At 45.0% G+C, this 26531-nt stretch overlaps 1 protein-coding gene across 1 annotated transcript in view; it reads left to right on the forward strand.

The window, feature by feature from the left end:
* The first annotated feature begins 2166 nt into the window (after nt 1-2166).
* Nucleotides 2167-26531, forward strand: part of KDM5B (lysine demethylase 5B) — an 83333-nt gene continuing 58968 nt past the window's right edge. Inside the window, exon 1 of the mRNA XM_038749281.1 lies at nt 2167-2325. Within this exon, the coding sequence (XP_038605209.1) occupies nt 2167-2325 (159 nt within the window). The remainder of the gene's footprint in view (nt 2326-26531) is intronic.

The following is a 26531-nucleotide window of genomic DNA, read 5'->3' on the forward strand; positions in this document are numbered from 1 at the left end:
ACATTGTAAGCGATTTACAAATACCGTCATCATTATTATTATTATTATTATAGAGCCGGTCCTTCCCCACCAACGGGTTCACGAGGGACTGAGCCCCCTCCCTCCCACCCTACCTCCTTCCCCTCCCCACAGCCCCTGTATCTATGTTTGTACAGATTTATGACCCTATTTATTTTACTTGTACATATTTACTATTCTATTGTATTTTGTTAATATGTTTTGTTGTGTTGTCCGTCTCCCCTTTCTAGACTGTGAGCCCGCTGTGGGGTAGGGACCGTCTATATATGTTGCCAACTTGTATTCATTCATTCATTCATCCATCCATTCATCCATTCATCCATCCATTCATTCATTCATCCATCCATTCATTCATCCATCCATTCATTCATTCAATCGTATTTATTGAGCGCTTACTGTGATGCAGAGCACTGTTCTAAGCGCTCGGGAAGTACACTCAATCGCATTTATTGAGCGCTTACTGTGTGCGGAGCACTGTACTATTCATTTCCTTCATTCAATCGTATTTATTGGGTGCTTACGGTGCGCAGAGCACTGTACTAAGCGCTTGGGAAGGACAAGTTGGCAAGCTGTTCTTCCCGAGCGCTTAAGTATCACAGTAAGCGCTCAATAAATACGATTGAATGAATGGATGAGGGGCTTGGGAAGTACAGGTTGGCAAGCTGTACTTCGTATCACAGTAAGCGCTCAATAAATACGATTGAATAGAGAAGCATTGTGGCTCATTGGAAGGAGCACGGGCTTTGGAGTCAGAGGTCATGGGTTCAAATCCCGGCTCCGCCAATTGCCAGCTGTGTGACTTTGGGCGAGTCACTTCACTTCTCTGGGCCTCAGCTACCTCATCTGTAAAATGGGGATTAAGACTGTGAGCCCCAAGTGGGACAACCTGATCACCTTGTAACCTCCCCAGTGTTTAGAACAGTGCTCAGCACATAGTGAGCGCTTAACAAATGCCATCATTATTATTCCCCCTCTCCCCACAGCACCTGTATATGTTTGTACATATTTATTATTCTATTTATTTATTTATTTATTTTACTTATACATATCTATTCTATTTATTTTATTTTGTTAGTGTGTTTAGTTTTGTTCTCCGTCTCCCTCTTTTAGACTGTGAGCCCACTGTTGGGTAGGGACCGTCTCTAGATTTCCCAAGCGCTTAGTCCAGGGCTCTGCACACAGTAAGCGCTCAATAAATACGATTGAATGAATGGATGAGGGGCTTGGGAAGTGCAAGTTGGCAAGCTGTGCTTCCCGAGCGCTTAGTACCACAGTAAGCGCCCAATAAATACGATTGAATGAATGGATGAGGGGCTTGGGAAGTCCAAGTTGGCAAGCTGTGCTTCCCGAGCGCTTGGTACCACAGTAAGCGCCTAATAAATACGATTGAATGAATGGATGAGGGGCTTGGGAAGGACAAGTTGGCAAGCTGTACTTCCCGAGCGCTTAGCATCACAGTAAGCGCTCAATAAATAGGGGAATAATTAGGGAAATTATAATAATTCCCAATAATTAGGGGAAGCAGCGTGGCTCAGTGGAAAGAGCCCGGGCTTTGGAGTCAGAGGTCGTGGGTTCAAATCCCGGCTCCGCCACTAGTCAGCTGTGTGACGTCGGGCAAATCACTTCACTTCTCTAGGCCTCAGTTCCCTCCTCTGTCAAATGGGGATGAAGACTGGGAGCCCCTCGTGGGACAACCCGATTACCTTGTACCTACCCCAGAGCTTAGAACAGTGCTTTGCACGTAGTAAGCGCTTAACAAAAATCAACATGATCATTAAATGCGATCGAATGAAGGGATGAGGGGGTGACGCCCCAGGGCGTCAGGCCTTTTATTTTTCCTCAGGCAAGGGTGTACACTTTTGTTGTGTGTGTGTGTGTGTGGGGGGGGATGGTGGTGCGCTCCGGGGGGTGGGTGTCTACTTGTGTTGTGTGTGTGTGTTTGTGGGCTGGTGGGGGTGCGCCCCACAGGGACTCTTTTTCTTCCTCTGAGGGGCGGCGGAGGCAGACGGCGGTTGGAGCGTCGACGGCGTCGTCGTGGTGGTGGTGGTAGAGCTGCTGCGCTGGCGGCCGGGGCAGGCCTTGGGAGGAGGCCCGGCCCCCCCGTAGCCCCCCGAAGCCCCCCGAAGCCCCCCGTAGCCCCCCGAAGGCATGGAGGCCGCCCCCGGCCCCTCGGCCGAGTTCCTGCCGCCCCCCGAGTGCCCGGTGTTCGAGCCCAGCTGGGAGGAGTTCGCCGACCCCTTCGCCTTCATCCACAAGATCCGGCCCATCGCCGAGCAGACCGGCATCTGCAAGGTCCGGCCGCCCCCGGTGAGTCCCCTTTTTGGGGGTCGGTGGGGGGGGGGGGGGGGGGCGTCCCACGGGTGGGGGGCGCCCCCCAACTCGGGCGGGGGAAAGGAGGGGGGCCTGGAGGGGCGCCCCCCCCACCCCCTTTCCGCCTCGGGGGGTCGGGGGGCAGCTGCGAGTTGGGGCGAGGAGGAGGAAAGTTTTCAATATGGCGACGGGAGCCCCTGCTCCTTTGTGTGGCGGCGGCGGGCCTCACCTGGGCCCACGCGACCCCCGAGGACCCCCCGGAGGAGGAGGACCCGCCCCCCCAACGGGACCCCCAAGGCCGGACATTCTCGCCCCCCGGGGGCAGGGGCCAGCGGGGGACCCCCCCCCCCCACATCCCATCAATCAATCAATCGTATTTATTTTGTTAGTATGTTTGGTTTTGTTCTCTGTCTCCCCCCTTTTAGACTGCGAGCCCACTGTTGGGTAGGGACCGTCTCTAGATGTTGCCAACTTGGACTTCCCAAGCGCTTAGTCCAGTGCTCTGCACACAGTAAGCGCTCAATAAATACGGTTGATGATGAGTGAGCGCTTACTGTGTGCAGAGCACTGGACTAAGCGCTCAAGAAATAAGACTGATGGTGATTGAGCGCTTACTGTGTGCAGAGCACTGGACTAAGCGCTTGGGAAGTCCAAGTCCTACCCAACAGTGGGCCCATCACTCAGACACTGACACACACACTCTCCATCGCCGCCCACCCCCCTCCTAACGGCTGTAACGTCCACGGGGTCTGCCCACGCCCCCCAACTCTTCCCCCTTAAACAATAGGGGACCTGGGCTGCCTCATTCATCCATTCACTCAGTCGTGTTTACTGAGCGCTTACTCATTCATTCATTCAATTGTATTTATTGAGCGCTCACTGTGTGCAGAGCACTGGACTGAGCGCTTGGGGAGTCCAGGTTGGCAACAGATAGAGGCGGTCCCTACACAACAGCGGGCTCACAGTCTAGGCTGTGTGCAGAGCGCTCGACTAAGCGCTTGGGAAGTCCAGGTTGGCAACATTTCACTCATTATTGAGTGCTCACTGTGTGCGGAGCACCGGACTAAGCGCTTGGGAAGTCCAGGTTGGCAACATTTCACTCATTATTGAGCGCTCACTGTGTGCGGAGCACTGGACTAAACGCTTGGGAAGTCCAACTTGGCAACATTTCACTCATTATTGAGCGCTCACTGTGTGCGGAGCACTGGACTAAGCGCTTGGGAAGTCCAAGTTGGCAACATTTCACTCCTTATTGAGCGCTCACTGTGTGCGTAACACTGGACTAAGCGCTTGGGAAGTCCAAGTTGGCAACATTTCACTCATTATTGAGCGCTTACTGTGCGCGGAGCACTGGACTAAGCGCTTGGGAAATCCAAGTTGGCAACATTTCATTCAGTCGTATTTTAGACTGTGAGCCCACTGTTGGGTAGGGACTGTCTCTATATGTTGCCAAGTTGTACTTCCCAAGCGCTTAGTCCAGTGCTCTGCACACAGTAAGCGCTCAATAAATACGATTGATTGATTGAGCGCTCACTGTGCGCAGAACACTGGGCTAAGCGCTTGGGAAGTCCAAGTTGGCAACATTTCATTCAGTCGTGTTTATTGAGCGCTTACTGTGTGCGGAGCAGTGGACTAAGCGCTTGGGAAGTCCAAGTTGGCACCAAATAGAGACGGTCCCTACCCAACAGCGGGCTCACAGTCTAGAAGGGGGAGACAGGCAAAAAACATATTAAAATAGAATAGGAAATGCGTTTATTCAGTCGTATTTATTGAGCACTTACAGTGTGCGGAGCGCTGGACTAAGCGCTTGGGAAGTCCAAGTTGGCAACATATGGGTCGCTACCCAACAATGGGCTCACAGTCTAGGAGGGGGAGACGGACAAAAAAAACATATTAATAGAATAAATATGTGCAAGTAAAATAAATACATAAATAGAGTAATATGTACAAACATATGTACGTATATCTTCCCCCTGTGCCCTCGCCTTCCCGTCCTGCCAGGCCGGAGAAGTTGGGCTGTTGCGACGGTTGGAAGCTCAAAGACCGTTGCAAAGGGGGGGTTGGGCGGTGGGCAACTGCCCTGCCTGCTGCTGCTGCTGTTGCTGGGGGATGGGGACCCCCCCCTCCACATCCTCCCCCAACCCCACTGCCATTTCAGCCCCCCCTTCTTCCCCCCAATTTAGGTCTTGAGTCAATCCGCCCCTCCCACAGGGGAAAAAGCCCGTCCCCGTCCCCCCACAAACGTTTAATTTCTCCATTCTTGCCCTTCGCTGAGCTCAGCTCTTTGTAATGACGTTTTGTGCTGGAGGGGCTAACCGCCTTGGGGCCAGAGGGTGATAAACAAGCCTTTATTTCTACTTTTCAGCCCCTCCGCTCCCCCCAATCCCTCCCCAAAAGTTCTCTCCCTGAAAATAGGAGCCTTTGATCAACTTCGAAAATAAAGTTGAAATAGCGTTCCGCCACTGGAAAAAAAAATCTTGACCCGCTCAGGGTAAATGATGGAAGGGTTCCGAAAAATGGCCTCTCTCTCAGCGTAGTGTTTAGTGGACGAGGCAGATGGTTGGTTTGCTACTTTAGAATTGCAGAGAGTCCCGCAAAAGCCTAAGAAAAATGGGCTTTCTGGAGCCTTTGTCCACTTTTAAAGGAAAACTACACGGGTTCACCGTGTCCTTGTTTATGTCCATGTACGTTGTGGGTCTCCTTGAGACGGAAGCTAGGAAAAAAAAATGGTGAATGCAGATTATTGAGCGGTTGTGTTTGTAAGGTTTGGGTCAGAAAACTGCACAACTTGGGCAAGTTCTTGGAACGGAGCTGTTGTGTGTGTGTGTTTGTGTGTGTGTGTGTACGTGCGTTTGGGGTGGGAGGGGGCCTAGCCAGAGAGGAGACACAGTGAAGTGGTGAAAGGCTGGTTCCTGGGTGTTGTCCTCCATGTTGGCATTGTGGTATGCTAGGGCTGGGGGAGACCCCGCATTTTTGCCTCTTCCCTCTCTCCCTTTACTGGGACTCTTGTGAGGGCCCCAGAAGGGAGTCCAGGTTTGGTGTGGCTACCCATTTTCCCAACTTGGCTAGCCTGTAAATGGGAAGTTGAGAGAGAAATGTGTGGTGGGTGCCTTTTCCTCATCTGAATGTCAGAGACATGATGGCCACCATTTTGTAGAGCGCAGTACAGACTGGGGAAGGGTGTTAAAAGGCACAAGTAATCTAAAAATATAAAGCAACACATTGATATTTTGAAAACTGCCTTCCTGGTGGTGGTTTGCCTTCCCCTTTGTTTAATAAGATCAAGGGCCAAATGGAAACAGTGTGGGGTGGCAGTTGTTTTTTTTTTTTTGCTGTAAATACACTAATCTAAACCACAAAAGGGAAATATTTCCTGGAGGGTGCATTTTTGGAGGCTTCCCCCACCCCTACCTTCATATCCTTTCTCCTCTCCCTTTTCTTCCCCCCCAAATCCTTAGTCCTTGTAAGCATTCCAGTTTGGGTGAGGAGGGTTCCTGGTAGAACAAAGGTTTCTTAATTCAAGAGGTGTTAATAGGCTTTGTTTTAGAGGAAAGAAGTGTCTTGTTAGGATAGCTGTGAACAAGTGGTTTCAGATAGCCGAAACAGCATTAAAAAAAACAACAAAAAACAAACAAACCCCACTCGTTTCCTTGAGGCATTAACATATAGGAATGCTTATAGATAAATTAAGTTTTTGAAATATCATTGGTTATAGCCCAAAAGGGAAGGGGCTGTGTGTCTCTTAACTGGGGAAGAAGTACATTTCCATTTCCTTTTGTTCTTACCTTTGTACCTCTTAGTGGACGAATTCAGTCAATGGTATTGAGCGCTAACTGTGTGCCGAGCGCTGTAGTAAGCGCTTGGGAGAGTACAAAATAAAGAGAGTTGGTAGACACATTCAGTTGGTAGGTACTTTTTGAAGGTACAAGTCAGTTTTCAGAAGTTAGTGAGGTTGTAATAGACCATTTACTGGTTTGTGTTGTACTTTATGGAGAGGGAGAGAGGGAAAAAAAAGGCAAGGTAAGTGCCCTTTGAGCAAATCCATCGCGATGTAGAGACGCTTGTTGGAAAATTCTTGGTTTTAAAAGTTTATAGAAAAAAGAAGTACATTTTCATCCAAATTGCATCAAATTACAGCGAAAACAATTGACCGTGTTTGAAATTAGGTTGCTTTTATTCAGACCTAATTAGAGTGGACTTGGGAAATTTGCGTTCCCTTTTAATCCAAAATGAAATTTATTTTTCCGCAAGTGTTTCTTTTGAAAAGATAAATGTACGTTTTATCTGAACGTGTGTATGGTAATAAAATTGGTCTGTAATCTCATCGGTGTTTCTTTGAGAATTGGGACACTAGTTTCACAGGTGTGCTGTTTGGGAAAAATTGGGCTTGAACTCTAACTTTTACGCTCACCAAAATAAATTCAGCATTTTGATCGGATGTTTTGACCAGTAGTGGCGGCCCACTGCTGAATGATGGGGGTTGGGGGAAGGTGAGGGGAGGGAGTCGCTGTTTGAAAGACAATAAGATTCGACCCGAAATGGGTAATGAGTAGATTCAAGTTTTCAAATACCAGATCAAAAATCCATGTGGATTTTGGATTAGTCGAGAGATTAAGGTGACACTTTTGGTATCGGGATTTCTGATAGCTCACTTAGGCTCCGTGGAGTCACTTGCTTGGTTTTCTATGCCCAAAGGAAGCTTTCGTTAGAGAAATGAAACTAATTGGATTGTTGGGGGTGGCTAACTCACAAGTGTCTGGGAATAATGGTAGTGGTGTTTTCCTGGTTTGTACCTGGCTTTATCCATGCCTTTTTCATGGGCTTTTCAATGTGGGGTTGTTTTTTTTTTTGGTGTATTTTGGACGAAACATGAATGGGCTAGGAAAATGTTTTCGCCCTGTCTTGTCCAAACCAAACAGTTCATTTCATTATCCTGGGCTTGCAAATTCCTGTTGGAACAACTTTGGCCCGGCCTTTTTGTTTGTGGTTTTTTTTTTCTTCTCCCTAACCCCCAAATCTCCAAATTTCTTGTATAACTTAGAAGCTCCACCACAGTCCACAGAATTTGACCGTCAAATTCTTACTGGCTTTGAAACCCCGCTGCTTGACCCGAGCCTGCCTTAATCAGTAGAATGAGTTAATTTTTTAAAAATTTAAATCCCCTTTGAATCACAGTCAGGGGTGATAAAAGGCAGTCGGTACCCATGAAATAAAGTTTTTGTTTGCTTTGGAGCCGGGGGAAGTATTAGGTAATCTTGATGTTCCTCCTGAAGTTAGTTCTACCAGAACCCTTCCTTCACTCCGTGTAGGTCATTGCTTCAACAGAGAATCCCTCATGCTGCGAGTGTTTTAGGGGAGAGGGATCTATGGGTTTTTGGTTGTTAGTGGTAGGCCTTTTTTCTTAATAACAGTGACATTTGTTAAGTTTTACCATCGTGCCAAGCACTGTGCCGAGTGCTGGGGTAGATGCAAGCTGTTTAAGTTGAATACAGTCGCTGTCCCTCAATGGGGCTCAGTCAAAATTGGAGGGAGAACAGGTACTTAATCCCCGTTTTGCCGATAACTTGTAAAATGGGGATTAAATATCCATTGTAGTTTAATGTTCAGTTGGAGAAATTTACCTTCTAGTCATGATGGGCCATTCTAGGATCTACAGATTAAAACGACGCAAACTACCACTACTTATAATACAAGCCCTACTGAGAGCTCACCTCCTCCAGGAGGCCTTCCCAGACTGAGCCCCCTCCTTCCTCCCCTCCGCATCCCCCCGCCCTACCTCCTTCCCCTCCCCACAACACCTGTAAATATGTTTGTACAGATTTATTACTCTATTTTAATTGTACATATTTATTCTATTTATTTTATTTTGTTAATATGTTTTGTTTTGTTGTCTGTCTCCCCCTTCTAGACTGTGAGCCCGCTGTTGGGTAGGGACCGTCTCCATATGTTGCCAACTTGTACTTCCCAAGCGCTTAGTACAGTGCTCTGCACACAGTAAGCGTTCAATAAATACGATTGAATGAATGAATGATGGTATTTGCTAAGCGCTTACTATATGCCAAGCACAGTTCTAAGCACTGGGTTAGATACAAGGGAATGAGGTTGTCGCATGTGGGGCTCACAGTCTTAATCCCCATTTTACTGATAAGGTAACGGGCACAGAGAAGTTAAGCGATTTGCCCAAAGTCACATAGGTGATAAGTGGCAGAGCTGGGATTAGAGCCCACGACCTCTGACTCCCAAGCCCGTGTGCTTTCCACTAAGCCACACTGCTTCAGAATGGAAAAACTAGGACCTAGAGTCTTTTTTGCCAAAGTGGACAAGTTAAAGATTCCTTCTTTTTTGTCTTGGGACAATGAAACATTTCCATTAACACAGTGGATGGTTTTGTTTTTCAGAGTAGTGTGATCCGGTATGTGGACCAAAGTGATCTCAGAGCTATCTCTGGGAAATGTTAATAACCAAAGGGGGATTTCATATTAAATCCATTACTTGAATGATTTCTTTATGTAGGTAGACACCAATGTAAAAATCACTGAGCTGATGAAAATCAGTGAGACCATCATTGACCCTTATCAATTCATAACCTCCTTCCCCCTTAATTGGGTTTAAAGTATATTCTTTAGTCCCCCAATAGTCCCAGTTAAATTCGAGCAAGCAGTCAATGATCAGCATGCTGAGCTACCCTGTCATTCACATTGGTGATTTTTTTTTTTTTCAAAAACCAATTCTCCGGGCTTCCAGGCAGGAGTCTTGTAGTCCAGATACCAAAAACATCCAAGATAGAGGATTTTTCAAAAGACTTATCTCCTTGGCTCATTTTCAATAACGAGATCTTCACAAACCTTGCAGCCTCTCATTGTTCCTCTTAATGGGACCACTGTTAAGGTTGGCTGAAGAAAGTCTTCTGTGGAAGAAGCCGGGCCACAAAAATGAAAGTACTAATTGGGTTCCTCAGATTTTTCCCACTCGGGGCCCACCTGTCTACGTGGCCTTGTTACAAAACTACCACCTGAGAAGGTCCAGAGCCCATCTTACCAGTGAGCAAGTTCTTTGCCTGAGTACTAGCGAGGGTGGGTTCCTAGTTTAAACTTTTATCTGTCCATTCTTCATCTTGGGCAGAGAAGTGCCCAATGCCAACGTGTAAGTTCCCGTTTGGTTTGGGTTGCTTTGTCCAAAGGAAGTCCTGCAGATATTTTCTTTGGTTCTTGAAGGGGGTTGGTGTCTTTATATACCCCAAACCATTTCAGTAGACCCATTTGAAGCCCCTTCGTAGTCATTCACCTACAGCTTGACTTAAATGGACCACCCCTGTGTGCGTAGATGGATATAATTTAAATAAATTGATTATGAAACGGGCCACTTGAAAGAATACCGAGATTGGATACCTGCATTCCTTTCTTTTCCCACCCCTTAGATCTCTTCCTGCCCCTAGCAGTGGCCCTTTGGAATAGTTTTTTGAAACGTGACTTCTGCAGTCAAGTTCAGCTGACAATAATGATGGGCCAGGGAGACTGCTGTTTTCTAAATGCATCCCTTGCAGGCCAGTGCATTTGGCTAGGAGTCAGACATCTGATTTCCAATCTATGAACTGTAGGCTCAGCTATTCTACCTGTCCCTGCTGAGAGAGGCCTGTTCTATGGAACTATTATTTTTTTTAATACCTGTGTATTTCAGCAGTATTTTCCAATTGGCATTTGGACACACGTGCTCCCAGGTGAGGTCAGTTTCAGTCTCCTCCATGGGACAGATTGCTCTTCATTTTCTGTTCTATCATTCATTCAGTTGTATTTATTGAGTGCGTACTGTGTGCAGAGCACTGTACTAAGCGCCTGGGAAAGTACAATTCAACAATCAACAGACACAATCCCTGCCCACAACACGCTTACAGTCACAGATGTTCACAGATTGTTGTGACTATGAGGATCTGCTGTGAGAGGTTTTCAGGTTTTTTGTTTTTTTTTTTGTGTGTGTGTGTGTGCCACGGGTCTGATGACATGGACGAAGCAACTGACTGACAGAAGTTGCCCTAGTGAGTATTTCCACAAAGGGTTGAGAGGATTGAATGTGGCCGAGACCTCTCTGTAGTAAAAGGCGCTGTCCTCCCACGCTGACTGAAGATAGTGTCTACATGGCTCCAGGATTAAAGGACCTTTCAGATGTAGCTTCTACGTCCAGTTCTCTTCCTTCCAGTGTTTGAGGAGCAATGTTGCCATCTTGAGTTGAATGCCTTACACATTGGTTGTTTTTATAAGGAGTTAGGGAGTTTTGGGCACCTTGGTGTCTGGAAGCAGCCCGCGTTTTGGCGAGCGTGTGCGTCTCCGCATCTGGGTAGACAGTCAGTTAGTCATATTTATTGAGTGCTTACTGTGTGCAGAGCACTGTAAACACTTGGGAGAGACACGTTTCCCTGCCCACAACGAACTTACAATCTAGAGAAAAGGTCAGTTCAGGTCAAATGGTAGGAAAGAAAACTCTTTGGGCACCATAATGAGCTGGCGGACCAAGGCCAACAGTGATTCAGTGGTTGGGAGCCACCTTGAGTTGGCAGGTAAACCCCCCCGGATCAAAGCTGAGAGAGTTACACCTTATGTTGATTTCTGGTTATCTACCTATTGTATTTCAGTTGCCTACTGCTTTATTGGCAAGTTCAGGGTAAATGTCAGACAGCCTCCACCCAGATGTGGCAAATCTTGTAGGGCTCGGATTCAACTCGTTTACTGTGGCCTTTGGTTGTATTGCTTGTACGGCGTTCACTAACAGACTCAAAAGCAGTCATTGAAAATGTTAGCCCCAACCGTGAGGAGGTAGTCTGGTCCTATACTTCCATTCTGCAGCAGGGAGGTGGTTTTCTAAAACCATGGCATGTCTCCTGCCTAAAGTAAAACCCAGTTAGACACAAATGGTGTATAAGGTTGTAGTGTTGAGAGCCGAGTGTCTCTCGGGAGTCAGCCTTTTGGTGGACTCCTAGCCAGCTAATTCACTATGATCTTTTGTTAGGTGGGCCTGGGGAGAGAGACACTTAAATTGACTCCAGATGGTGAGTTTTGGATGGAAAAAGGCATCTAAAATAGTTTTTCTTGGTTAACTCTAGCAAGGCACCTGAGTGCCCATCATCAGTAAATGGGGATAATGTGGGGGATTAACTAATTATGATTGTAAAGGGCTTTCAAGACCCAAGTCCCTGGCTCAGCAGTGTTCAGCATTTATTGAAGCTTCTTTGGCAGTTTTTTCAGTTGAGAGATCAGTGTTAGGTGATCAACAGATTTTGCTCCCTTTGAGCCCCTTTCCTCTTTAAACCCCAACTCCCCTCAAAAAAATAAAAAAAGGAAAAGAAACAACTCCCATTTCTACTTTCTCTTAGTTGAAACTGGAGGTGCAAAGAGTATACTTCCATACTTACGCCCCATTCACACACTCGCAGGATGTTTTTCAAAGGTTATGTACAGAATTTGTGTAAAGTTTCACACACCTAGCTAGCTGACTCTTTTTATCTACCAACACAGTGTGAACTGTCCCAGCAGATCCCTTAAATATTAACTGCAGTAGTTGACACTGCATTGTTTATTCAATCAATCAGAAGTATTAATTGTTTACTCTGTGCTGAGCACTATATTAAGCGCTTGGAAGAGTACTTGATTCCTGACCTTCAAGGAGTTTACAGTCTAATTGGGAATACAGGCAACAGGATACATTTCAGATTGGGGAAGCAACCAATAAGGATATGTACATAGGTAGTAAGGTGGATATCTGCTTATCTCCAAATGTTAATACTCTCAAAATATTTTTTTAAACCCCAGATTCACTGAAATTAACTTTTTTTTAAAAAAACATTTAGCCTATTTTAGGAAGTCTTTTTCTTTGTCTTTTACTTCCTAGAGTGTTGGGGGCCATTATCACATTTTCCTCCAGCTCCACCATTTAAAATCGGCTCCCCTCAGCCCCCGCAGACAAATGGCAGAGGAATTGGAGGGCCCCATTTGATCCATTTTAGGTTTAATCCGATCCTGAGTACCTGATGCGAAAGCACTGAAGTATGTCCGTCAACCCCGGGAGTAAGAGTACCATCGATTTCCCAGTCTTCTCAACCCCCCGGCAGTAGGTAGGAACTCACAGAATAGCAAACCAATTTTCCACATCATGGTTCTCTGAATGGCTGGCTGTTTATACAGGTTGGTGGAAGAAAAAGTGAACAATTTGGGCCTCAGTGAGCGTAGTGGTTTTCCTAAGTAAATCAGCTCTGTCCTTTTTAATACTATCCTGGCATTAACTGGTACTCTCCTATTAAAACTAGTACAATGATTTTTAATCCAAAAATTTGTTCTGGAATATTTGCTGAGCACGTGGATGCCATCCAAACAAGTTAACTAAATCCAAAGTCAATCAGCCGTATGTATTGAGCGCCTTCTGTGTGCAGAGCACCGTATTAAGCACTTGGGAGAGTACAATACAATAGAGTTGGTTAGATACGTTCCCTGCCCATAAGGAGCTTACATTCTAGAGCCGGGAGAGACTCATGATGGATCTGTAAATTAGTGCTGGCGGGGAGAGGGGGAAGTGAATTTCAATTAGCGGAAAGAGCACAGACCTGGGAATCAGAGGACCTGGGTTCTAATGCTGGCTCTGCCACTTTTCTGCTTTATGACCTTGGACAAGTCACTTCTCTTCTCTGTGCCTCAGTTACCTCATCTGTAACATGGGGATTAAGATCTGATTATCCTGTATCTACCCCAGTGCCTAGTGTTGTGTCTGGCACCTAGTAAGTGATCAACAAATACCATAAAAAAAAGTGCTCGAGGTACAGATTCAAGTGCACAGGTGACACAGAAGGGAGACGAGCAGGGGAAATGAGGACATAATCTGGGGAGACCTCTGGGAAAGGTGATTTTAAGTGCTCTGCACACAGTAGGCACTCACCATTCATTCGATCATATTGAGCGCTTACTGTGTGCAGAGCACTGTACTAAGCGCTTGGGACAACGGGCTCACAGTCTAGAAGACTCACTAAATACTTAGAACGGTGCTTTGCACATGGTAAGTGCTTAACAAATGCCATCATTATTGTTAATAAATACAATAGAAAGAAAGAAGGCAAAACTCCTCCCCAGCATGTGCAGGAAACCATTTTAAAATCTTCAAATTCACTGTGGTCCAAAACAGGAAGAGATAGTTAGAACCCCAATTTCTAGTCCCGGTTCTCATCACTTTTTCCTCTCCTTCCATGTTTGTGCCTTCTCCCTTCTAATAATAACAGTAATTGTGGTATTTAAGTGCTTATTTTGTGCCAGGCACTATACTGATAAGGTAATCAGGTTGGACACAGTTTATGCCCCACGTGGGGCTTACAGTCTTAGTCCCTATTTTACAGTTGAGGTAGCTGAGGCACAGAGAAGTTGTGACTTACCCAAGGTCACTCAGCAGACAAGTGGCAGAGTCAGGATTAGAACCCAGGTCCTTTTACTCCCAGGCCATGCTCTATCCACTAGACCACGCTGCTTCTACCTGGGAAGTGGACTCTTGTAGTATTTGCTTTCTCAGCTACCTTCTGGGGCAGTTGAAAACGTGATAAAATGAAAAGGTCTAATGTGCGGGGAACTTCTGGATTAAGGAGCTCTTATTAATTGGGCAGTGCCTCTGAGTTTGACGCGAGTTAGAATTCAGAGGCTGCGGCCTTAATATATTACTGTAATCACATCACTCCGGAAACAAAGACCAAATCCTGTCAGAGCTGCATAATTATAAGGTTTTTCAAACAAGAACCTCCTAATTTTCTGGGCAGTCGTGCCATTTCCGCATTCTGGAAGACTCAAACCAAATGGTAATGCCCATCATTGCCAGGACACAAATTAGGTGGCAGGGAGAGCAAGACTGAGTTGGAGGAGGGAGGGCTTAGAGTGGTGGGAAGGAGTGTGCAGAGAAGGGGAAGGAATCATCAATTAATCAGTTGTATTGAGCACTTACTGTGTGCAAGAGCACTGTACTAAACGCTTGGGAGAGTGCAGTGTAACAATATAACAGCCATGTTCCCTGCCCATAATGAACAGGATGGGTTTGAGAGGAGATGGGGGGTAAAATGGGCTATGAAATCCTTCCTTGGCTGGCATGAGCAGAAAGCTCTTGACAGTGAATGACACTGAATCAGTGGTATTTAATGAGTCCTTACTATGTGTAGATCTCTGTACTAAACACTTGGGAGAGTACAACAAAGTGGACCCTTTCCTTGCCCATAAGGAGCTCACAGTCTACATGATAATTTACCATGAAGAACTACATATCTTCACTGAAATCAATCAATCGTGTTGAGTGCTCACCCTGTGTGGAGCACTGTACTGATCGCTTGAGAGAGTACATGATAGAACAGAAGTTGGTAGACATTTTCCCTGCCCGTAGTGAGCTTTCAGTCTATGGGAAGATGTATTATGGAGATCTACATGTTTGTAAGATCTTCAGATACTTTTGCCCCTTCTGGGAAAGCTACTCCACAGAGTGATGTGGCGGTGTTTTGGAGTCCCAGGCTACCTCCAGGGAATAAGGAAGGTGACTTTGGAGCTGTTTGAGATGTCCCCGTTGTAGGGTCCTCCTGTTTCCCCCTTCCAAGGCCTTTACTGCTGAGCTTCCCAATCCCATTCTAATAAAGTATTTTAGCTGTCTCAAAAATTGGTCTCAACTTCAGCATCCTTTCATCAATTTGCGATTCCTAGGAGAGGATTAGAGAGTATCTTCCAGCGGGCCCAGTGATAAAAACGTGAGCTTCTGTTCCCACTGTCGTAATGATTGTGACCTCTGCTAAGCTCTCAATATGTGCCAAGCACTGTACTGATCACTGGGGTAGGTACAAGATAATCACGGCACATGTGCCGCGTTCAGTCTAGGAGAGTGAACAGGTATTGAATTCCCATTTTGCAGATGAGGGAACTGAGGCACAGAGAAGTTAAATGGTTTACCCGAGGTCACACTGCTGGTAAGTGGCAGTCAGGATTAGATCCCAGGTCTTTTGATTCCCACACCTGTGCCGTTTCCACTAGGCCATGCTGCTTCGTGTGAGAGTGAAATGGGGGTGGGCATGAACTGAAGCGTTCAGGAGGGTGTACGGAGGTGTGTTCCCAAGCTAGCCAGGCCTACGGGAAGATGCACCTGGTTTTCCAAAAACGTGCAGATGACCTCATGCTAAGGTAAACTTGCTTGTTAGCATTTGTGTCCATACACTAATCATTTTTTCTGGTACAGCTGTAGTGCTGTATCGAAACAGGCCCATGAGAGCAGATGAATGTTCCCGAATTTCCTTCCTCACGCTATTCTAGATAAACCGTGCAGTGACCAAACTGACCATATAGTCTAGCAGGGCAGGCCAAATCTGCAGGCAGAACAACTTGTCTAGAGTGGTTCTCAAAGGTCACGTCTTAGAACTTGGCCTGTAAGAAAACACGGTCAAGCTTGGCTCACGAGTTTGTTTTCACTTAAATATGTGGATGGGAATCGTGCTTATTAGTTGTAATGATAGTATGAGTGCCCATTCCCTGGATGTTATGCCCTGTACTAAATGCCTAGTAAAGTTTCACAGATGCAGGAGACTTGTTTTCTGCCCCAATGGAGATTTCTGTCAATCGGTTGCACTCCGCGGGGGTAGACACACAAAAATGGTTGCTAATAGTGTAATTATACTAATTCATGGACCGTACAATTGAGCATACATATTTGCAAGCATTGCGGGTGGGTGTACATTCATAAGTGCTTGAAGTTGCTGTTGGATTGAAACCTATTTTGTTGGAGTCTACTTTATGAAGCGATGTTGAAAGTCTTGGGGCGTTAGCTAGTTGGGGAATGGGGAAGCTTAGTTTAGAGCTAACAAATTTGTTAATCTGAGGCAGGGTGTCTTACTGGAAAGAACAAGGACTGAAGACCAGGACTGTACTCTTAGCCTGCTGTGTGATCTTGGGCACGTAGTGTTTCATCGGGCTTTGTTTACTCCATCTGTTAAATGAGAATAAGATACCTGCTCTTCTTCCCTCTTAGACTGCGTGCCCTGTATAGGAAAGGGACTGTGTCTGAGCTGATTACCTTGGGACTTACCCCAGCACTTAACACAGTTCTTGGCCCTTAGTATGTGCCTACTAGATACAGTTTGCTTTACACAATTTGGATAGAGTGAGTGGCATACCACAGAGTGGCTGAATTATAAGGTGAGAGAATTCTGTTTCAAGTAGGTGACAGCATTTTAGGGAAATAACATTAATAATGAAAAATTGCGGTACTTGCTAAATGCTTACTATAGGTTAAACACCGTGTGAAGGTTGGGGTAGAAACAGAATAATGAGATCAGACACAGAAAACCAGCCTATCAAGCCTTAGCCCTTCAAAAGAAACCAATTGCAAGTACATCCAGTTCTCCCGTAATGTGAGGGGCCTGTGTCGTCCCACAGTCTTGCTTTAGGGAAGGCTTGTGCCGAAATATTCATATATTCTGACACCTTGCACACACAGGCAGTTTATTCAAATTCACAGGTTGTTGAAGCCTAATAATAATGTATTTGTTAAGCACTCTCTATATTCCAAGCACTGAACTAGGCACTGGAACTATTTACGAGGTCATCAGGTTGGGCACAGTCCAAGAAGAATGGGAAGTTGATTCCCATTTTATAGATGAAGAAACTGAGGCACAGAAAAATGAAGAGACTTGCCCCAGGTCACTCAGCTGGCACATGTCTGAGGCCAGGATTAGAACCCTGGGCCTCCAACTCCCAGGCCCTTGCTCTTTCAACTAGGCCAGGCTGTTTCTCCAAGCTTGCATCACAGGAAGATTGTCCCTAATTCCCTAACCATGTTCTACCCAAACCACATATTGAAAACTTGGTTATCTCAGAGCTGAGCGTATTTCAAATTCATTGTTTAATAGAAACTGGTATTTTAAGAGGTCTACCTTGGTTCTAATGACCAGGGAGAGGAATCAGAATGAGAAGTATAGTAGTTGAAACTATGTAAGTCTAAAACACACAAAAGGCAACAGGCTTTAAAAGGCTTCTTTTGGTCTTCCACAACCATTTGGGCTTTACCCGGTGGGACAGAAGTCATGAAAAGCTGTGTGGCCCGAGTGGAAAAGCACAGGCCTTGAAGTCGAAGGACCTGAGTTCTCGGTAATCCAGCTTCTGCCATGTACCTGCTGTGTGATCTTGGGCAAGTCAGTTAGCTTCTCTGTGTCTTCAGTTCCTTCATCTCCAAAATGGAGGTTTAATACCTGTCCTCCCTCCTCCTTAGCCTGTGAACCCCATGTGGGTCCTGATTATCTTGTATCTACCCCGGTGCTTAGTACAGTGCTTGGCACATAGCACTTACCAAACAGTCCAATTGTTATTTTGTTCTATTTTCCCACTAGATGTGTCAGATCCTTGAGGACAGGGGACATGTCTTGCTCCCGTTTTACTCTCTCCAGCTTTTAGTAAGGGGGTTTGCATTCAGGGTGTTCAGTATCTACCACTGATTGAATTGTTTTAGAATCTTCTTTCCCCAGTCCCTTGTCTATCTTGAAACACTTGGCACAAAGAGATTTTTGGATTGCTGTGGCATAGGAGAAATAACTGTGCTGTAACTAGTAATATTTACTAAGCACCTTGGTGCACTGCCCTGTCATAGTGCTTGGTGAGTACAAAACCATTAATCGGTTCTAGTTACTGAGAACTTAGTGTGTGCAGAGCACTGTATTAATCACATGCTTCTCTTGTGCTTTTCCAATTGCTTGAGTACATTATACTATTAAAAGAGTTTGGGTGTTTTGAAGAATTGACTCTCTCTATTTCCTAACCTTAGGAGCTTTTCCTATATTCTTTCATTCATTCAATCGTATTTATTGAGCACTTACTGTGTGCAGAGCACTGTACTAAGCTCTTGGGAAGTACAAATCAGAAATCTATGCCGGGCATAGTAAAAAGGCAAAATTATGGCCATTTGAAAACATGCATATACTCCCCAACACAGATGGATTTTATTCTTTGAAAATACAGCTGTATCGTGGGTTTGTTTCCCCATGGGTCAGTTGCAGATCCACTGGAAAAATAGTATGGAATTATTTTACGTGTGCTGTACTGCACTGATCAACATCACTAAATGCTAGAGTAATTTGAAATATATTACAATATTTAAAAATGAGAAATAGTAATACGATCTACTTCTGCTGGCTTCCTGCAGAATCACAGCTTGTTCTGCCGTGGCGGCGGATTTAGAATTTAGTGACAAATTTAACCAGTTTATTTTGAATAGGTGCCCTCTTTTCTTAAGTGTCTCGCAGCAGGTAAATGCCTTTTGAACACCTCTCTTTCAGCCCCTTGCAGTGAGGCATTGGCTTGTTGAGTTTGTGGGGTCCTCGGAGCGAGAGGCAGTCAACGCTTGTGTCCCCTCCAGATCAACAACGTCTTTGGTTCTCTGCCCAGGGATCTCGCTAACACCTTGAAAATCTGTCCCAAACAATGGGCAGCACTCTTCCGAACTCCGTTTATCATTTATCATTGACTGGGTAATTTCAGTCAGCAGTGGGGCAGGTTTGATTTAACTGTGGTCCTTGGCCAGGATGTTGGGGCCAAGTTGGGGCTACGCCTGAGGAGGATGGTATCAACAGTACAGCGAGGACCCCTGTTCTGGTTGTATCGTGGGGTGGTTGCAGCGCCCGTCCACTGGTATATGGTTCGTGAAACAGTCCGGCGGGGGCGGGGTGATCTAGTTGGCGGGAGTGTCACAAGGTTTGGTGAGCTCAGAGGGGCCTTTCTTTTCGTTTACTATTTTTTCCACATCTCCAGCCTTAGGTCCGTGTCGTCATCCCGTTGGTCAGAACCATCGGCATCCAAAATGATGGCGACTTGAACAATTTGTACTCCTCAGTTGCATCTGTAGAGCCTCCCATCAAGTGCATCAGCCTCTTTTAAAAACAGTCTCAAATGTTTCTCTGGCGGTAGAATCTGGATATGTAAAATGATGGGGCAGTCTTGGGCACTTGTTGATGTGGGGGTGTTTTGTGGTGGGGGAGGGGGCACTCAGGCCAGCCTCATCCCTGTGGAGATCTTATCTGGCTTTTTGTTTATTGAATTCCACCCACCAATAGCTCGCAGAGTTAAGGAATGATTTACTCCTTTTGCTAACTCTCCTATCTGGCAGGTGTTTTCAGTTAGATCTTAAGGTAAGGGTGCGGGATGTTTAACTTTCTTACAGAATCGCTGCAGTTCAAGGGCAGAGTACATCGGAGGAATCTTGTCTTGAAATGCGCCTCCTGACTCTCCTGAATGTCATTTTCCGTTTAACACTTTTCCATGCAAATTGTCCCCTCTTTCTAGGAGTCCAAGTGCATTAGTATTTATAAAATAGAGAGACTCCAATTACCTTTAAATGACAAACATTACTAAAATGGCCGTACAAACAGCATTTATAATGTGAAGCAGCCTGAAAAAAAATGATCCATAAGCTAGTTTTACTTGATGCTGGCAATATAGAAAAGCCATGGGGGCGGGGGCCGGGGAAGGGCATGCGTGTTTGTGTGTTTGTGTGTGTGTGTGTGTGTGTATGTATGTGTGCGCAGAAACCCACTAGTATACGTGGAAAAGGTGGAGAGGGGTTGGCCTGGATTTATACAGGAAAGAGGTAGTGATGTCCGTGCTTTGCTTAGCTGCACAGTAACTTTGATTTAAAGTGTGGATTATCAGCCTGGGTCTCTTCCCCATCTTTATACTTTGTGAATCTGCAGGGAAAGAACACCATGAAAAATATGCTAAGCTAACATTCATCAAGTCTGGCAAATTTTATTTTCCTTCTTGGAAACCTTGGGAATAGGTACAAAAGATAGGAAAGATCAGCAACATATTTACCAGTTTCCTTCCCTTCCCCATCCCTTCCTCACAAGTAGTACTAAGGAAGCTAAACAAAGTCTTTGCCATTCATCTTGCGTGAATTTTTGTCCATCTCTGGCAAGTGGTTCTCTGCAAGTCTCATGTGGATGGTTATCTGCAGTAAGCTTGTTTACCAAATTTAATCCTGTTGGGAGATGACATAATATTTGGTAGCCTTTAATCAGCAGCATATGTTGATTGATCTATAAAAGCCATAGCCAGCATTGAATTGTTTACCTACTCTTCTAGCTTTTGGGCACCCAACTGGCAACTCAGTTTAGAGCAGTTTTTGGTTTCAAGACATCTGTGTAAGATCGTTTCTTCCTCCTCCCTCCCTGTTCACAGCTTTTTTAGGGTCACGGGAGGGTAGAGTTAGAGTTAAATCTTTCCTCAGGCCCTGGGCTTCAGCCTAGCTTCTTGTCAAGAGTTCTCCTGAAATGAGATGGCCTAATTAGCAGGTTTCAAAACTAGGGGCCAGTCCCCAAGTGGCTCTGGAGAGTTGGGCGGATGGATGGGATGGCCCTGCCTGGGATGCACATCTCCCTGTTTCTGAAGCCAGATTTTGGGTTTGGAGTGGTCGGCTCACCCAGGAATCAGATTAGCCCTCCTCGTCCCTCCTGCCCTCTGGTCAGTGAAGCTGCAGGGGGTGGAGGTGGGTGGAGAGTGGCGGGCATAGGACAACTGCCCTTTGTGCCCCTTGGTTAGGGTGGTCCAGGCCCCCTCCATTTTGGGGGTCACTAGAATCTGCCGGCTACAGATCACGGCCATTCCCTCGTCCAGGGAAGCAATAGGATATAGTGGCAGGGGACCAAGGCTGTTGCTTCAGCCCTGCTACTGTCCCACTGGGTAACTGAAAACGTCCGTTTCCTCCACTAGATTGTAAGCTCTTTGGGCAGGGGATCCTGTTTAGCAACTCTGTTGTACTGTATTCTTCCAAGCGCTTTGTACAATACTTTTCACACATTAAGTACTCAATAAATACCATGGATTGGTTGATTTAACTCTCTAGGTCTGTGCCCTCATCTTATGCCTGGCCCAGTAGTAACACTTTGACGTGGAACTGCGGAGGTGGAGTGGGCTTCTCGGCCTTGAAACTCAGTCGGATAATAAGAAATGCTAGAAGAGTTACTGGATGTCAAAAACGGTCCAGGAAAAACGGCTACAGCAGTGTTCTCTTGGGTTCGGACAGTGCTTGCAGTCACACTAACCGCAGAACACTGGGGATGCCAGCATGGCTAAGTATATTGACATTACTGTTGGCTGTTGAGAAACATTAAAGGGCTAGTTTTTTAGTATTGAACCATTTTATCTTATGCAAAATGACCATTACAAAACCTCTAAGGTCATTAAATAAAAACAAAACAACAACCTCAGCTGTGGGCTATCCTGCCCCAGAGACCTAAGCATTGTCCCCTCAGGCCGTTGGCAGGGCTTAGAAATTGGAGACTGAGAAAAGGAAGAGGCAGGAGAATGAAAAGGATCTAGCTGGTAGGTGTGTGGAGATGTGCCACCCGCAATTGCTTTTGATTCTCTTGAGTGGCAGCCATGCCACCGGTTACCTAAGTCTGAATTATAACTGTAGAGATATTTGGTTAAAGCTGAATAATTAGAAAGAAGCATATAGATTGCCTTAAATGGCCACCTTTGATTCCAAATCATTAAAACGGATGGAAATGTCATCTGTGCCATGATTTCCGTGTCTTATTATTGCAGTGTCTAAGAACAACGTAATGTTCCAGCTACCGCCATTTTCCCCATCTTGATCAAATATAGTATAGTTTCCCCTGCTCTCCACCTCCCCCCCATCTCCTGTGTTGGGGGGAAGAGTCATATGCTTTAGGCTAGCCATCCATCACGCTTGGGGGCTTTGAGACCCCCTTTAGTTATTTCAACTTAGTAGTTACGTTTAGGCTTGTGCTAAAAGAGAAGTGATTCAGGATTCACTTTTCAGGAGCACTGCTACAAGCTCAGAGTAGCCCTTGAAGCAACATGAACGTGCAGAGTGCAAGCTCCTTATGGGCAGGGAATGTATCTACCAACTCTGTATTGCACTCTCCCAAGTGCTTAGTAAGGTGCTCTGCACAAAGTGCTCAATAAACACCATTGTGTGATTTTTTTTTTCCCCTTTTCCCCCCTCTTCACCAACCTGTGTAACATCCCCAATAGCAGAGGAAAGAGTTGTGGGGACCTAGAGGATGTCTAGTTTCAATTCCGTTTCATCTTTGTCCTGACCTCACCTGGTTCTGGGGGCTCGTTAACTCAAAAGGAGAAAGGCTTTGATCTGAGTTGGGGCTAGTCTGGCTTTGGAGCATGTCTTTGTAAATAAATTCATTTTCAATACATGTGCATTGAAAGTTTTCTGGGGACTACATTTCCCACAGTGCCCACAGTATTTCTGGCTTTTTTCCCCCTTGTCCCTCACCCCCTTGCTCCCACAGATACGTCTCATTGCTGGAAAAGTTGGGGCTGACCTGGGTGCTTACTCCACTTCTGTGGTGGGTTGGTTCCATTCTTGCCTTTTGAAATTCATTCAGTCTTACTGTGTGCAAAACACTGTGCTAAGCAATTGGGAGAGTACACTATAACAGACACATTCCTGCCCACAGTGAGCTCACAGTCTAGCCCTCCCAGCATCTTGCTCAGACGGAGATCCCTCCTAAACTATTCCGGAAAAAAAGTGGACAAAATGCCTTTTTTATAATGTTCGATCGGCGTCTACCCCTCGTATGACACCCAAATGCTATAGGAATTGTTTCTCTGAGAGATTGAAGGGGAAATATAACCACCTCTCTGCTGGTATTCACACACACACTCAGCTTCAGTATTTTTTATGCCCTCCTGGTATTAGGTTGTTCCTAATTTCACTTGCCTCTAGAGGAAGAATTGACCCCACAGCACTTGTGTACATTTGTACATATTTATTATTCTATTTACTTTATTAATGCTGTGTATATATCTGTAATTCTATTTATTTGGATATTATTGATGTTATTGTTTTGTTGTTTGTCTCCCCCTTCTAGACTGTGAGCCCATTGTTGGATAGGGATTGTCTCTTATCTGTTGCCAAATTGTACTTTCCAAGCGCTTAGTACAGTGCGGTGCACACAGTAAGCGCTCAATAAATACGATTGAATGAATGAATGAATGATCCTGTGAATGGTTGGTAAGATTTATTGGGGAAGCTGAAGTTAGACTTGGTTTTGGTACCGTCAACTCCAAGGCAGTTGTTGCAACTCAAAAGATGCATAAAATCAGACTCTGAAAAGTTCTTGAAACTAACTGCCCAGCCTTGTTCTTAGCTGGTTCTGAGTAGGATTAACTCACATTTCAAGTGTTGGCAAGTTAATTAGTAAAATAACGTGCACATAGCCTAATGTTGTGTGCGTGGATAATCCAGTAGAGGTCTCACTGAACATTGTTTACCCAGCCTCTGCTTTTAATTTTCAGCTGTTGACTGAATTTTAAGAAATAAAACAACCAGCGAACGCTTTCCCTAGATAAATAGTAATGTAGGCCAGAAAGCTGGGACAATCCTGATTGTCCTTTTTTAAATAGGCAGAAGCTTGCAAAGGGTAAGTGATTATCGTAGCACTCCGTTTCAGTATGAAGAATAAATATATAAATCATTTAGCTATTTTCAGATTGAACTATGAAGTTGATCACTTTCATCAGTGTATCTGGAAAGATTTAAAAATGACAAGCAGTAGAGCAGTTATGTTGAGACTGGTAATCAACCCTTTCAGTGTAAATGGACAGAGTTCATTTCGCCAAAGGTGGGTTAAGGTGCACAATGAAAGATCACTCTGATATCTTTTCCCTGATCCCATCAGAACTTGATCCTCAGAATACATTTTTAGTTTACATTTAGTGAATACTTTTTTTTTTAAATTCAGCTAACAAAATTTAGCCAGTTAAGTTTTAGATAGGCAGCATCTAACCACTTTGCCTTTGGATTTTTTTTTTAACTTTCACATACTGGAAATTCTAGCTGTTGGATTAAGGTGTAGCAAATCTTTCCTATCATTTCAATTTATTTTACTTACAATCATGAATAATCTGTTAGTGTGTCTTCACTGACTCTGCCCATCTTTTTAAGATTTGATTAGTATTGTTTCTGGTTATATCTTTGAGTTTTCTCAAATGGCTAGCTGATCTCCCTACTCAAAGCAGTGTTTGATTTTAGAGTGGAAGGTTTGAACTAGAATACTGTGGCAGCATGAATCCCTGGAAGATCAATTGTGGATTTAGAGGCAAATACTTTAGAGGCAGTGGCCTCCACTGATTTTTGCGTTGGACTCCGAGCCTTCCTCCTTGTCCCAAGCCCCTGACAAGATCTGAGAGTTTCTGATTAGGGCTTAAAAGAACCAAAATGATGGCTCTCTGCCCCGTTAGCTCGTTGAAGCCTGTCCTCTTTCCAGTTCCCACATCCACAAAATTTCTGCCCCCTTCTGCCCCTGCCCCTCCAGTGAAATGTGGGCACCCACGCTTTTGAGTATGAGATTCTTAAACTCCAAATTAACTATCTTTTGAATATGAAAAATGAAATTCCTTATCCTTTCATTTACAGACAGCTGATATTATTGTGTGGCTGTGCTTCAAGGGGTTGATTTAAGACCATACAGAGTCAATCAGTTTAGCCCACTGGCTGCATGGCTTCTTTAATGGTAACAGCCCCATCTCCCTATTCTAGACTGGCGAGCCAGACAAGAAGTAACCTTGGAAGGGATCGTTTCTGTAGAGAGATGTAATGTGTATTCTCCAGCTTAATAATAGCATTTAAACTTTTAAACGTGATTTAAACATAAGCATTTTTAAGGCAAATACTATTTAGTATATTGCATTTCCTTTCATGTTAGAGTATAGCTGTATCATTGCAAAAATGAACACAGAAATCTGTTTTGCTTCCCCTTCCCCTCCCCACCCTATAACTTTGGTGAATATGGGCTGTTTGAAAACCGGGAGACTCAAGCCCTGAGTTTATCCTCCAAAGAGCTAGTTCGGCCATCTGTAATGCTAGATGCAGTACCAGAGTTCAGATGTTCCTCGAGTGTTGAAGTTGGGGTGATATGACAATTTGAAGGTAGGGGAGGACTGTATATATGAGATAATAGAATAGTCAGGCTCTTCTAAGGTCTGAATTTCAGATTTGGAAATGTTTTGAAATGAAGTTGGCCCTGGGAAATGGGTGCTCAGTTGCCTTGGGGAGTGAAGGATTGCTGTTCTATTGCTTTGTTAGTAGTGGTAATGGTAATGGTATTAAGCACTTAGAACAGTGCTTTGCACGTAGTAAGTGCTTAATAAATGCCATTTTTAAAAAAAGCATCTATGGTGTGCAAGACACTGTACTTAGTGCAGGGAAGGAATGCACAAGTGGGAATTAGGCACCATCTCTGTCTCAGGGGCCTCACAGTCTAAAAATTGAAAAGGGGCAGAGAGGATTTGTGACGGACATATCGGGACGTTCATGGTATACTAGAAGAAGCACTTGCCAGTTATTCTGAGTAGTCAGTTTGAAGCCAAGTAGTATTGTTACATTAAACTGGGGTTGATTGAAAAGCTGGTGTACTGCAGTTGTGAGCCTTCCATTTGTGACCTACTTGAAAATAACGCAACCACTGAGTAGCAGTTTCTGTTAGTATCAAAGAAACCTTCATGGGTAAAGTTGCCAGAAGGAATGCTTGGGCAGGTTTGTTGAGTTCATACCTGATACTTGAAGCGTTCCCTGCCCGTGGCGTGAGGAAGATGATAGCTGTTATCATTTTGACTTCACTAAGAAGCCCCTTGGCCAAGCTTCATTAATCTGAACCAAGACTAGTTTGAATAATAAAAAAACTGGATGGGTGGCCAATCCTTATAAGTGAACAGACTGTGAGCCTGCTGTTGGGTAGGGACCGTCTCTATATGTTGCCAAACTTGTACTTCCCAAGCGCATAGTACAGTGCTCTGCACACAGTAAGCGCTCAATAAATGCAATTGAATGAATGGACAGAATTGAGTTTGGCTTTCTGAACCTTAACTTTGGACCTAGTTTAGATGAGTGGCATTCCATCTCATATTTGTGTGATGGTGCTGATCAAAGGCTTATGGGGAAAATCTCATTTTTGGGAGCATTTAGTGTATTATATCTCTGAGAATTGCAGTATGGCTCTTCTGTTGGTGGATTTGGTGTTGAAACTGATAGGATGGGCATTGTCGGTACTCTGGGGTACCGGATGTTTCTTTGCTGACCCAGGAATAACAGGCATGTGTTAAGCATGTTCATGGATTATGCAGTGTAATACGACAATATCATACGGACCCCCGTATGGAAATCTGCAGTCCCTAGAGTATATCCCCAAG

This window comes from Tachyglossus aculeatus, chromosome 7, assembly GCF_015852505.1.
Source record: "Tachyglossus aculeatus isolate mTacAcu1 chromosome 7, mTacAcu1.pri, whole genome shotgun sequence".
In the NCBI taxonomy this organism is placed as follows: domain Eukaryota; kingdom Metazoa; phylum Chordata; class Mammalia; order Monotremata; family Tachyglossidae; genus Tachyglossus; species Tachyglossus aculeatus.